The following is a 12,829-nucleotide window of genomic DNA, read 5'->3' on the forward strand; positions in this document are numbered from 1 at the left end:
TATAATAATGAGATGGCCAGGATATCTGCTGTGAGATTGTGTCTAAAAATGCAAAGAAGCTTCATTCATATCCTAACAATATGGCTGCCTTAATAACACCTGACAAGTACAGCACCCCATAGATAACATATGTATATATATGCAAATATATTTGCATAATATATATGTAAAATGGCCTTGAATTCAAGATAAAGGCAAGGGTAGGATGTGGGGTTATATGGGAGGCATTAGAAGGAGGAAAGAGAATGGGGAAATTATTAATTATATTTTAATTTGAAAAGGCAATACTTTCAGTTATCAAGATTAATAACTATATATGAGGAGACTCTCAATTAAAGAACAAAGTCAGATTGACTGTTTTCCCATCCTTAAAAGCTAATACAAACCGAGCCCCTAACTCACATGGACAGTAATATTTCCACAGAAAACCGTCCCTGAAACTTTAAAATATAGTCTCTTCACTGTGTTCCCATTTAGTCACTTCCACTCTTGATCTTTCAGGGTCCTCCACTGTGCAATATACTCTACCCATCTTCTCTGCTACACCATGTGTGTCTTTTCTGAATTCGTAAAGTGGGGCTCACAAGGGCTGAGAAAACGAAAGCAGAGCAGAGCAAGATCTCAATAGCAACAGCCTTCAGAAACGGAAGGGGAAAATATCTTAAGAATCTGACCTGAGAAGAAGACTATTGAGTGAAAATCCAGCCAATACCTTGAAAATTGCTATATGGAAAAAAAAACAAAAAACAAAACAGCTTGACATGAGGGAAGTCTGGAAAGCCCCTGAGCTGAGGTCAACTAAAAGAAGCTTACACCACTAGCACCTGTGGGGAGCACTCGAGGCTGTTTAAATGAGGCCCGTGGCCATGGTGATACGAATTCACACGCTTGAGCAGAGAGTTACCAGATAATACATACTCTTTGGTAAAAATATAAGATGCTGATGAGATGTGTAACACATGAAGATGCTCGTAAGACTTACATGGGACGAAGCATGCCCTAAAGATCCAAATGCAAATGAGTTCACAAAGCATGCCATCTAACGAGGACCTCTTTCTTTGTGCAGTAGGACTGTCTAGGCTGGTAGCCTTCTCCTTCTCTTGCCTGCTTCCTTCTTTTTGTAATAAAAGCTCTCCTGTAGTTTGCTGGTATTTATCCATTCAGTAGTTTGTTCTTGGACCTAAGACCCCAGAACCTTACCAGAGTTTCCTTCTGAACTCAACCTAAACATCTGCTGATGTGACAAAGAAACTTACTAGGAAAAGAAAAAAAGAAAAAAGAAACTTACTAGTACATATCAATTTAGAAAAGAGAGTAAACTTCTTCATATAGAAAGGACATGCTGGGAAGAAAATAATAAAAAGCATTCGAAAATAAATATTTAAAGACACATAACAAATTGATTATTTGATTTTGTTGATTTAACCGAAAGAAAATGGAATGTTAAGTCTACAATAAATATAATATGCATAGATTTACACTATGTGCATAATTAATGTACTTAGGAACATACTTAAAAGATATAGAGGCTGTAAGTAGGATTATAACCTGAGTCCTAGGTCAGAAAGCAAATTTGGGGGATTACAATTTATCAACAACCACTTGCCCATTTATCCCAAAATCAGAAAATAAAAACAGTGTTGAAAGGCTAGAAAGGATTTTAATCCAAATCTTTATTTAGAATATATAGTAATTGTGCATCTTAGCTGATCTTGCTTTACTGACAAGAACCTTAGGTACATAGAGAAAAATGCTGTTGGGGGCAATGTATGTGCATGATTAAACATTAACATTTACATAACATTAACATCTAGCATAATCAGTATATCAATTCTGATTTTGCAGAGTAGCCTCAAACAATCTTCACATTATCCTAGAATAAGCTGCTTCCCGTAAAGATAAATTGTGACTGCTTGCCCCAGTGTGGGAGAGAGTGTTCAACATAAGGTGTCTGTCTGAGAAACCATTTTTTTTTCTAGAATCCAATGTTAAATCAGATTGAGAACAGAGAATGGAGATGGTCAAGTGCTTTCCCAAGGGTTCAGAACGTGGTATCTTATAGGCAGCAGTCAAAATGTTCTATTTACACTAATATTTGTGCTTTCAGCCTTGAAGAAGGAAGTACATTAAGTGGTACCAATTTTTAGAGACTTGGGGTTGATAATGTGACTATGTACAGAGGCAATCTAATCAAAAGTGAAGGACATACACACAAAGTAAAAATGTCATGCTTTTATGCTGATTTTGGTCACTTTGTAGACACATTTGAAGACTCATGCTTTTTGGCAAAAGCAGTTTCAGGGTGAGCCTTGAAGAGTAATGACTGTTTTAAGATCCCCAAATAAATGACAAATGTTATTTATGTAAATTCAAAAAAAACCCGACATACACACGGGTGGCTCACAACTGCAGGTAACTCCAGCTCTACAGAGTTAAAAACCTTCTCCTCTCCTGTGGTACCCACGCAAACAAGCAGGCATACACACATTTTATATAATTAAAAAGAATCATCACCAACAGAAAGAGAGCAAGAGAGTGGGAACTCCACAGAAAGCTAGAGGTAGAGGCACAAGCTGTGAGAATATGCCTTTAACTGTCTCTAGCTAGTACCATCTAGTGTAGTTCCTTTCCAAAATGAGGAATCAAGAAAAATAGAAAACAATAATCAGACACAACTAAGGAGTAGAAAGAAAGCTTTCTTCCACATTGTTCATGAAAAAAAAAACTGAGAATTTTAAACAAATTTCACAAACTAAACAAAAACTCTTGCTACAAATTACAGTAATGAGTAAAGTGAGAGATTTGTATAAAACAATATAAACAATGATAGAGATTGTAAAGAAGAAGAAGAAGAAGAAGAAGAAGAAGAAGAAGAAGAAGAAGAAGAAGAAGAAGAAGAAGAATAATCATGGTCAATTTCTTTTTAACAAAGGTGTGAAGACTATCCATTAGATACAACCGTTGGAGTGGGTATGTGTCTGCATGGAGCACTGGATCTCTTGCAAAGAACAGTGGATCTTGCTATATGTCTAAGTGACACAAAGTGAAGGACAATATAGACCTAAAGGTAAATGTTAAAATTCTAAGTTTCATAGGAAATCTAAGCAGAACATGTGTCAGATTTGTGATAGTGAAAAGGCTAAAAGGGACATAAATGAAACAATACAGGAAACCTGAGCCTAAGAAGCTGAGCAGGATTAACATTCATTCTTCAAAGTTATAAAAATCATCAAACCATAATTCCAATCTTCAATATCAAAGCATTATATTAATCCACTGTAGCCTCCCTCATCTCAACATGGTAACAGATTATGAGATAATCTAGATTAATCCAAGTTATTACCACTGTCCTATGATGGTACAGCTAAAACCCCATACCAGATAATACATAAGAAATGGAAATGTAGAGCTATGAAACTTAAACCTTGAATATAAATATGTTCTTGTTCTTTATTTATGCATTTACAGAAGAGGAGGACACTGTGTTGTCAACAACCTAGGCCCATGAAAGGTAAAGAATATTTAGACATTAAAAAGTCAGCAGCAAATAGTTGTGTTGTATACACCTTTAATCCCAGTATCTGGAGGTAGTGGCACAAGGCTCTCTGTGAGTTCCAGTCTAGACTGCTCTACACAAGTGAGTTACAGGGCAGCTATGGCTGTAGAGAGAGACGTAGTCACCCTCTACCTCTGGAAAAACATATAAATACATATACATATGTATATGTATGTATATATATATAGGATACAATAATTATATATTAAAATTACATAGAGAGATGATTCTGTGATTGAGAGTACTCATTACTTTTGCAGAGAACTGGGATTCAGCTCCCACCACCCAAATGATGACAAATCACTGTCTATAACTCCCTGGAACCTCTTCAGATCTCCACAGGCACTTCACGCATGATGTACACACATACACTCAACTGCGTGCATACAGAATTAAATGCATAAATATTTAAATACTAAGAAGAAAATTAGGTCTTCCCCAACCAGATGTCTATTCCGTTGGTCTCTATACATCACTGCCAGCAGCCCTTTGAGTTTCCTCTTGAATAATTAATTCCCTTACTTGTAAACAAATGAAAGTACACTGTCTGTAGTTTCACAGCTGTGCAAATTTTGAGGAGGAACTCAAAGCTTATAGCATGACCCTAAATTTCAAAATGCAAACAATAAGTTTAGAGAACGGGGGCTCTCTCTCTCTCATGTAATTCATTTAAGGTGGCTCTATTTGTTAAAGTTCCTGCAAAAACAGGAAGGGCAGCATGTAAGGCAGCTCTAACACACTGCAGTTCAACTGGGAAGGCAAGCAGCCAGTGGAACTGATGTTGAAATAATCCCCCACTGGTTTTGGTCTGCACTTTTCTTCTGGAGTAGCACATGGAGATTGCTTCGAGCATCTTTTGGAGAGACAAGGAAAGGGCAGAAGCTCCTGAGGCATCATTGTTCCGTATCCTAACTAATGCCCAAGATGACACAAGGCTTGACCTCGGGCAGAGCTGTTGTAAAAATGCAACTCTCCCTTAACCCCTCCAAGTAAATCAGCGGAACATTTCCCTTTCCTTATTTAAGCAAATTTGATCTTTGAACTCTAGAGCCAGAACTGGCCTCAACATCTCTTTCAGATGGTTATGGTATGGGCTGTTTGATGTATGTCACCTATCATAAAACAAATAGCATTTCATGACAGATCATCAAAAAAGGGACCAAAATCAGGGTAAGAGTATCTCTTTCCCAAGCATGCCTGCAGTGTGAAATAGAGCAGATGAGACGATGCTTCTCTGTGCCAAGTGCTGGCATCTGATGCAGCTGTGACTACTGATATTGTGCACAGCATCACACCACCTATCAGTGTGCTCGCTGTGAAAACTTCAAAGGCTGCCAGTAAATACAAGTGCTTTTAAGATTTCTCCTATGTGTGTGGCGATTTTTCAGAGTCTGTGACACTTCTTTATTTAACAGCAAAATGAAGGCAAATAGTTCATAAACTAAATGGTTGTTTAATAATATATCTGCAAACATTCAAGCCTGAACATCTGAAAGTCTCTAGATCTGACTTCCGTATTCAGATTTCTAGAAAAACAGAATATAACCCTAATATATTGAACAAATTTAAACATAGCACGAATTCTGTAATTAAAGTAAGTGTGCCAAAATATTTCTTAATTATTGTAAATGTTAAACATTATTCAAGTGAATTTTACACACACACACACACACACACACACACACACACACACACACACATACTCCAATCTTTAAATTGAAATGAATTTCAACATCTCTTGTTTAGTAATGTTTAATGAACTGTAACACAGGGAGATATTGTAGCAAATATAGTATTAAAATGTTTTCGTACTTAATAGTTCAAAAATTGTTTTATTTAATTGGGACCAACTGGCTTCATTGCATCTTATAAACTTTGCAATATATATTCAGAATAAAAGGAATAAAAATGACCAGATGTTTCCCCTTAAAGAAGGCAAACTAAGATTTTTCTTACACAATAAATCATCTGCTAGTACATTTCTAGGACATCGCTTGAGGGTGTTTTAATATAAAATTTTTAACACACACACACACACACACACACACACACACACACACACACACACATACTCACACTTACCTCTGTGTGGATCCAAAATTGGTAGAGGAGATTGAATTGAATATGAACAGCAAACACGGAAGGTGGTACAAATAGGGCCAGGGGACAGTAGAAAACCTTTAAAAGAAAAATACACATCACTTTATAATCATGGGCCCTCATCATGAGAAGGTTTATTAATGGTCCTTCTTCATCAAACCTATTTTTCCCTGTGTTTTAATCATCATTTGACTTGGTAAATTTAATTTTTCACATAGTGATAAGTTTCAAACCCCAAGTCTTCTTTTTGGCACTTAATGTTTTATAATCACACTATAATATGCTGTGTGTTAGTTCCTTGCTATTGAAAGATTAGATGTGTTTCCTGGTGGTAAAGTTGTTGCTTATAATGCACAGATACTTTATTGAAGTCAAACTGTAAAGCACATGCGTTTGTGCCTTGACCACTCCCAAATACTCGGTCATTGCCTGGTGTTTTCAATAATAAAATGCAACCATAATAAAAGAAAATATGTAACATACTGAAAGAGTAAAATGTGTTTTCCATTTTAATGCTTATATGATTGATTAAAGGTAAAATGTCTCTTACATTTTTTATCAAAGTTATTAAGGTAGGAAGTGTAAAGTGAGGACAGCGGATATAAGTCTTAGGGTTCCAAACTTTCTAAGAGATGAAAATGTCTGTGCCTTGGAAAACCAAATTCTTCTTAAACCTCAGAACTTCTTGGAATTGATGAACAAGTGTGATTTGCTGTGGTCTCCTAACAGCTTATTCCTGTGAGAGGTTTGTGTGATCACAACATTTCCTTGAAAGGAAATCCAAAGAGCCACATAGATATCAGAAGAACCTCATTTCTGCTTTACTTTTCTGATATTCTATAATCCTTATTTCTAAAATGCTGCATATTTTAAGACGTTTATTCTGAATGCCACAATTTAATTCCTGAACTATTATTAAGCACTTGTTCTTGATCAGGTGAACAGTTATTTAAAGGATATTTAGTAGTAGGTGTGCATTGGAAATTAGACATTTCTATGAACTCTTATTTATGTTCAAAATTCAAGTCACTTAAAATATAAACTTTTAACACATGTAAGTAGGATCAGTTTTATGATTTTCAATAGATTTAGAAGCAATGGAGCAAATTAGTAAGCAATAAAATAATATAGGCTTCTTATTCAAGAGTTCGCCTTCTCAGCCATGGTCTCATTACAGACTACTTTGTGAAAGTTAAAAAAAAAGGTTTCTGTAAAGAGCATTCCTTGCCTTACAGAAGCTTTTCAGTTTCACAAGATCTCACTTATTAATTGTTAATCTTAGAGCCTGTGCCACTGGTTTTCTGTTAAGGAAGTTGTCTCCTGTGCCAGAGAGCTCAAGGCTTTTCCCCATTTTTTCTTCTAACAAATTTAATATTTTATGTTGAGGTCTTTAATCCACTTGAACTTTAGTTTTGTGCAGGGTGATAAATACAGGTCTATTTGCATTTTTCTACATGTAAATATCAAGTTAGACTAGCACTATTTGTTGAAGATGCTATCTTTTTTCCATTGTATGGATTTGGCTTCTTTGTCAAAAATCAAGTATTTATAGGCATGTCTGTGTCTTCAATGCAATTCCGTCGATTGCCCTGTCTGTTTCTATGCCAGTACCAAAATGACAACCTACAGACTGGGAAAATATCTTCACCAACCCTACATACTACAGTGGGTTAATATCCAAAATACTTTTAAAAATTAAGAAATTAAACACAACTAAATAATCCAATTTAAAAATGGGGTACATAACAGAACAGAGGGTTCTCAACAAAGGAATATTGAATAGCTGAGAAACACTTAAAGAAATGATTATCATCCCTAGTTATTAGGGTAATGCAAATCAAAACAACTCTGAGTTTCCACCTTACACCTCTCAGAATGTATAAGATAAAAAACTCTAGTGCCAACACATGCTGGTGAGGGGAACTCTCTTGCATTGCTGGTGGGAGTGCAAGCTTGTACAACCACCTTGGAAATGTATGTGGAACCTTCTTAGAAAATTTGGAATAGTTTTGCCTGAAGACACAGCTATTCCACTCCTGGCCATATATTGACAATTTTCTCTACCGTACAAGAACATTTGCCCAACTAAGTTCATAGCAGCTTTATGCCTAATAGACAGACCTGGAAATGACCTAGATATCCCCCAATTGAAGAATGGATAAAGAAACTGTGGTACATTTACACAATGGAATACTACTCAGCTATTAAAAACAGGGAAACTTTGAAATTTGCAGGAAAATGTAGGGAACCAGAAAAGATCATCTTGAGTAAGGTAACCCGGACCCAGAAAGATATGCATGGCATATAATCACTTATAAGTAGATATTAGCCACATCATACTGGATAACTACACTATAGTACACAGACCTAAAGAAACTAAATAACAAGGAGGCCCTTAGGGAGGATGCTTAATTCTCATTCAGAAGGGCAAATAGAGTGGATATCAAAAGTGGTTGAAGAGAAGAAAGAAGAAAGGAGCCAACTCTAGAGGTCCTCTGAAAGACTCCACCCAGCAGGAGATCAAAGCAGATGATGAGACTCACAGCAAAAATTTGGGGTGGAACCCAGGGAGTCTTGTGGAAGAGTTTGGGCATAGAGGGACCTGGAGTGGACAGGACATCCATGAGGAGAACAATGGAGCCAACAAATCTAAATGGAGGAGTGCGGGGGGTGGGAAGAAGGGGGTTGCAGATATTGATGCACCAAGGGCCATACATGGTGAGGACCCAGACCCCCTGTTCAGATGTAGTCATAGGTAGGTAGCACAATCTCCTTGTAGGACCCATAATATAAGGAGTAGAAGATACATATGACATGGACTCTGGTGCCCATTCATTGATCACTTCGAGTGCTAGGCTGGCCTTGCCAGGTAAAAGAGGAAGAGGATGTAGACAGTCCAGATGACACTTGATAGGCTGGGGAGATGAGGGAGAAGGGCTCTCCTTTTCTACAAACTAAGGGAGAGAAGAAGAGTGAGGATGGAGGAAGGGGAACTTGGAGGACATGAGGGAGGGGTCTATAATTTGGATGTAAAGTGAACAAATTAAAAATTAAAAAATAAGATAAAAATAGAAAATAAAGGAAAAAATTAAAACCAAAAATATAGTTTAGCAAAATGTTTCCATTGTCAAGGTTATAGTCAGTCTTAGATGAACGGATTATGAATGGTCATATCTTTTTTTAGAAATATGGTGAATGAAAAATACTTGATGCATTGAGGGAGTCTAGGATGGCTCAGCAGTTATGAACATTGCTTGTTTTAGCAAAGAACCAGAGAACCCTAGTTTGATTCCCACTGGCCACATGACTCATTCTAATTTCTTTTGTAGAAAGGAGACATCATCTATAGTGGTTCTAAGTATACAAATGAATCTATGTATATGGGTTTCTTCATTTTAATACCTATTTGTTTTATTATATTTTTCTAAATAGATGTTTAGTATAACAATATTTCAAAGGAAACACCTAATTTTGTCTATTGTTCACATATTATTTTGTTGTATTTGTTATGCCTAAGTATTACGATTATCAACTAAACTCTCCACTGATATTTCACTGTGTGTGTGTGTGTCTGTGTGTGTGTGTGTGTGTGTGTGTGAGAGAGAGAGAGAGAGAGAGAGAGAGAGAGAGAGAGACAGAGAGAGAGAGAGAGACAGAGACAGAGAGACAGAGAGACAGAGAGACAGAGAGACAGAGAGAGAGACAGAGAGAGACAGAGAGAGAGAGAGAGAGAGACAGACAGACAGACAGACAGACAGACAGACAGAGACAGAGACAGAAAGAGATAGAGAGAGAGAGACAGAGACACAGACAGATTGCAGATTGTTGCTTTCAACCTTCTATTTTCTGAAAATCCTGTAAAGAGTACAGCATTAATTTAATCCTTGTGGTACTTTCTGAGGAACTCTAGTGTTCTGATCTTCATATTATTAAGGAGAACTAGTTACACATTTGTTAGACGTTCGCTCAGTGTCTGTATGCCATGTGATCTCATCATCTTTTACTGTCAGTTTGAGACATCTGAGCTATCTCAGAGGAAAGTTTCTGTTGAAAATTGCTTAGACCAGAATGCAGCATGTGTATATATATAGAAGACTGTGTCGCTTGTTAATTGGTGTAGAAAGACGCATGCCACTGCGGGTGGTGCCATCCATAGGCAAACAAGCCTAGACTGCATAAGAAAACCAGCTGAACGTGAGCCTGGGAGTGAATCTTTAGGTAGCCCTTCTGCTTTAATTTTCTGCTCAAATTTCTGTCCTGACTTCCCCCACTGATGGAATGTGGCCTCAATTTATAAGAAGCCTTTCCTCCTCCAAGTTGCTTTTCTGCACAGTGTTTATTACAGCAACAGAGTAAAACGAGAACAGCTTATGTGCCTTCCTCATGACTGGATTGGAGTTAACGATTTGAAGGATGCAGACTTCAGGGGTAGACGTTCATTCTGATTATATTTCACCGAATATGTGGCAATCAAAACAATATCACTGATGATAATAAATTTGATATGAGATCATGGTTGCCTATATTTTTTTCATTCTAGAACTATTCTTTTCCCATAGTCACCTAGTACTCAAAGGAGATGGACAGCTGATTAAATTCTGTTTCAAGAGGACCCAGCATTTTGCATCATATTTTTTGAGTTCTTGAATGGCATGCATACAGTAGTGAGTAATATGGCATAAAGGCTCTTCCTCAAGAATGGGCTGAGCAGATGGCTCAGCCGTTATGAACATTGCTTGTTTTAGCAAAGAACCAGAGATTCCGAGCTCGATTCCCAGTGTCCACTAACACACTCTGCAGTATATATCTTGTTGTAACATTGTCCCAACATTTTACCTTTCAGAACTCATTCTGGTTTGCTTCTCCCTAATTATAAACTAAGTCTTTTTAATATATTTTTCAAGACATTTATTTGTTTGTATTGGAACAAAGTCTTGCTGTGTATCCCTGGCTGGTGTGGTATTTTGTATAAAGCTCACATTGGCCTTGAAATCATGGCAATAATCCTGATTTATCCTCGCAGATTTTGTGTCTCCATGTTTATGTGTCATGCCCAGCTTTCCTTTTACTTTTTGAGCACATCTGCATTTACACATTAAATGTAAAATTGTACCTCCTACATGAATAATATATTATAAAGTTACAAAAAGATGGTCAGATCTGGTGCCTCAGGTCTTTATTTCGAGAATTCAGGACACAGAGGTAGGCTGATCTCTAAGTGCAAAGCTAGCCTGATCTATACAAGTTCCTGGCCAGTTTGAGCTACAAAGAGAGACCCTGTCTCAAAACAACAAAAACGGAAGTGATAGTTCTGATATAATTATATATTACAAGATATCCATGCAACTGTTCTAAATACATTTAAGTATATGTACCATGAATGCCGTTTACATGTATAATGTGAGATTAAAAATATAAAAAGTAAAAGTATATTGTAAATAAAATGACACCCAGTTTAATAGTATTCTATAAATTGCAGCTCTTTTCTGTGGGTAACGTGATGTTTAAAATTAACTTTAAAAAAAAAGTAGCACAGTTAGAAATTCTAGAAAATTGAATTATTATCTTTAATTGCTTCACATGAGAGGTCTGCCACTTTAATTTTCACAATAATATGAGAAAAATCTCCTATCTTAATTTTTCTTCTCATTTCACACACCGATTTTCTTTTCAAAGACATGACCCATTTATTATTTGTTCTAAAATACATGGTTGCCTTGGTAACTAAAAATTATAGGCTTTATGTATAACCTCTGATGAGGAATATCACAGACGATTCAAGTAAAAGAGATCTTTTATTTGCCTTTCATTTCAGTATATTGCATATATTTCAATATATTGAATATATATCTCAAGATAGTGAATATACTGAGGAAGGGACTTGGATGTACTTGTCACAAATCCAGGCTGCCATACACCGCTTACCTTTCTTTTCCACTGTCAGTCCCCCTGTCATCCCTCACCAAAAAAACCAGCAATTTATCATATATTCTTATGACTCATTTCCTAATTCATCATCCTTTTTCCCCTGGCTATGACAGAGTAATAGAAGTTTTGGTTTTTTTTTTTTTTTTCTTTTTCTTTTATAGAATAGGTCAGTATGAAATTTGCACTCATTTTTAACTTTAGGCTTTTTTACTTAGATTGTTTTATTAGGAAATGCTTACAATAGTAAAGTGGAACTAAGCTTCAGAGGCATTAGTCATCATTAGTTTAGATTCTACCAGTTTATTACAAAAAGGGAGGCATGGGAGCTACTTAGACAATGAAACAGTTGAGGATGTCAGCGAGGTAGGCAGCTTCAGGGAGTAGCATGATCTCCACCCACAATACTTTGCAAGATGGTTACCATCTCTATGAGCAATAGTACTCACTGTTTACAACTACTTCGGTGCTGCCATAGTCTCGGAGAAGAACTTTGTGTCCAACTTTCGCACTAACTGGTTGAATATCTCTACCCTTTCCTTTCAAGATTGACCACACAGCTATTAGTGCTGCTTGCAATGTTTTTCCTTGAGACTTTTCTAGAAGCATGATGCCACTTTTTGTTACAGTTTCAGTCCACTCCTTTTGACCAACACTTCTGCCAAAGGGCAGAAGGAATGTTGTAAGGCTTATCATCCATGACTCGCACCAGGGACCTCACACTCCAGCCAACACTGTATACATTGATTTAATAGTAGGGAGGACACAAGAAGAACCAAAATTAAGATTAGAGCGAATTGGGGTCAAACATCTGCACTGACATTTTAATCTTGGATTGCTTAATGGAATATGGGAAACTGGGGGCTTTTCTGAAACTCATTTTTATATTTTTAAAAAGTAGATTATATACAAATAGATTTCTTCAAGATTATATACAAATAGATTTCTTCAAATTCTGAGATATATGATGCTCTGCAAAGTCTTTTCTGAAAATATCTCAGACACTTCATTCATTAACTGCACTAATGTCCTTGGTCAAGTCCAGACGCAGCTGTATTATTTCTTGTTGCTTGTACTCTGAAGTGTCACCCCTAGGTTCTCATCAAGGACAATCAGTCCCCTTGGCTTAAAAGGGTAAATTTGAGCAAAGAATCAGGAATAATGTGATATAAAACTTAAAAGTTGGATTTTTAAAAAATAATAAACCAACAACAACAAGAAGTTACCCAGTGTAGTAGAGCACATATT

The 12,829-nt window shown here is 36.5% G+C and overlaps 1 protein-coding gene across 2 annotated transcripts in view; it reads right to left on the bottom strand.

The window, feature by feature from the left end:
• AGMO (alkylglycerol monooxygenase) overlaps positions 1-12,829 on the bottom strand; it is a 292,081-nt gene that overhangs the window by 179,530 nt on the left and 99,722 nt on the right. For both annotated transcript variants that reach the window (XR_014780821.1, XM_084791218.1), the window contains exon 5: positions 5,639-5,734. Coding sequence is in view for 1 of the 2 variants with exons in the window: in XM_084791218.1 (XP_084647344.1) it covers positions 5,639-5,734 (96 nt within the window). In the remaining variant the exon portion in view is untranslated. The remainder of the gene's footprint in view (positions 1-5,638; positions 5,735-12,829) is intronic.

Source organism: Acomys minous (genome assembly GCF_964271855.1).
Source record: "Acomys minous genome assembly, chromosome: 8".
NCBI lineage: Eukaryota > Metazoa > Chordata > Mammalia > Rodentia > Muridae > Acomys > Acomys minous.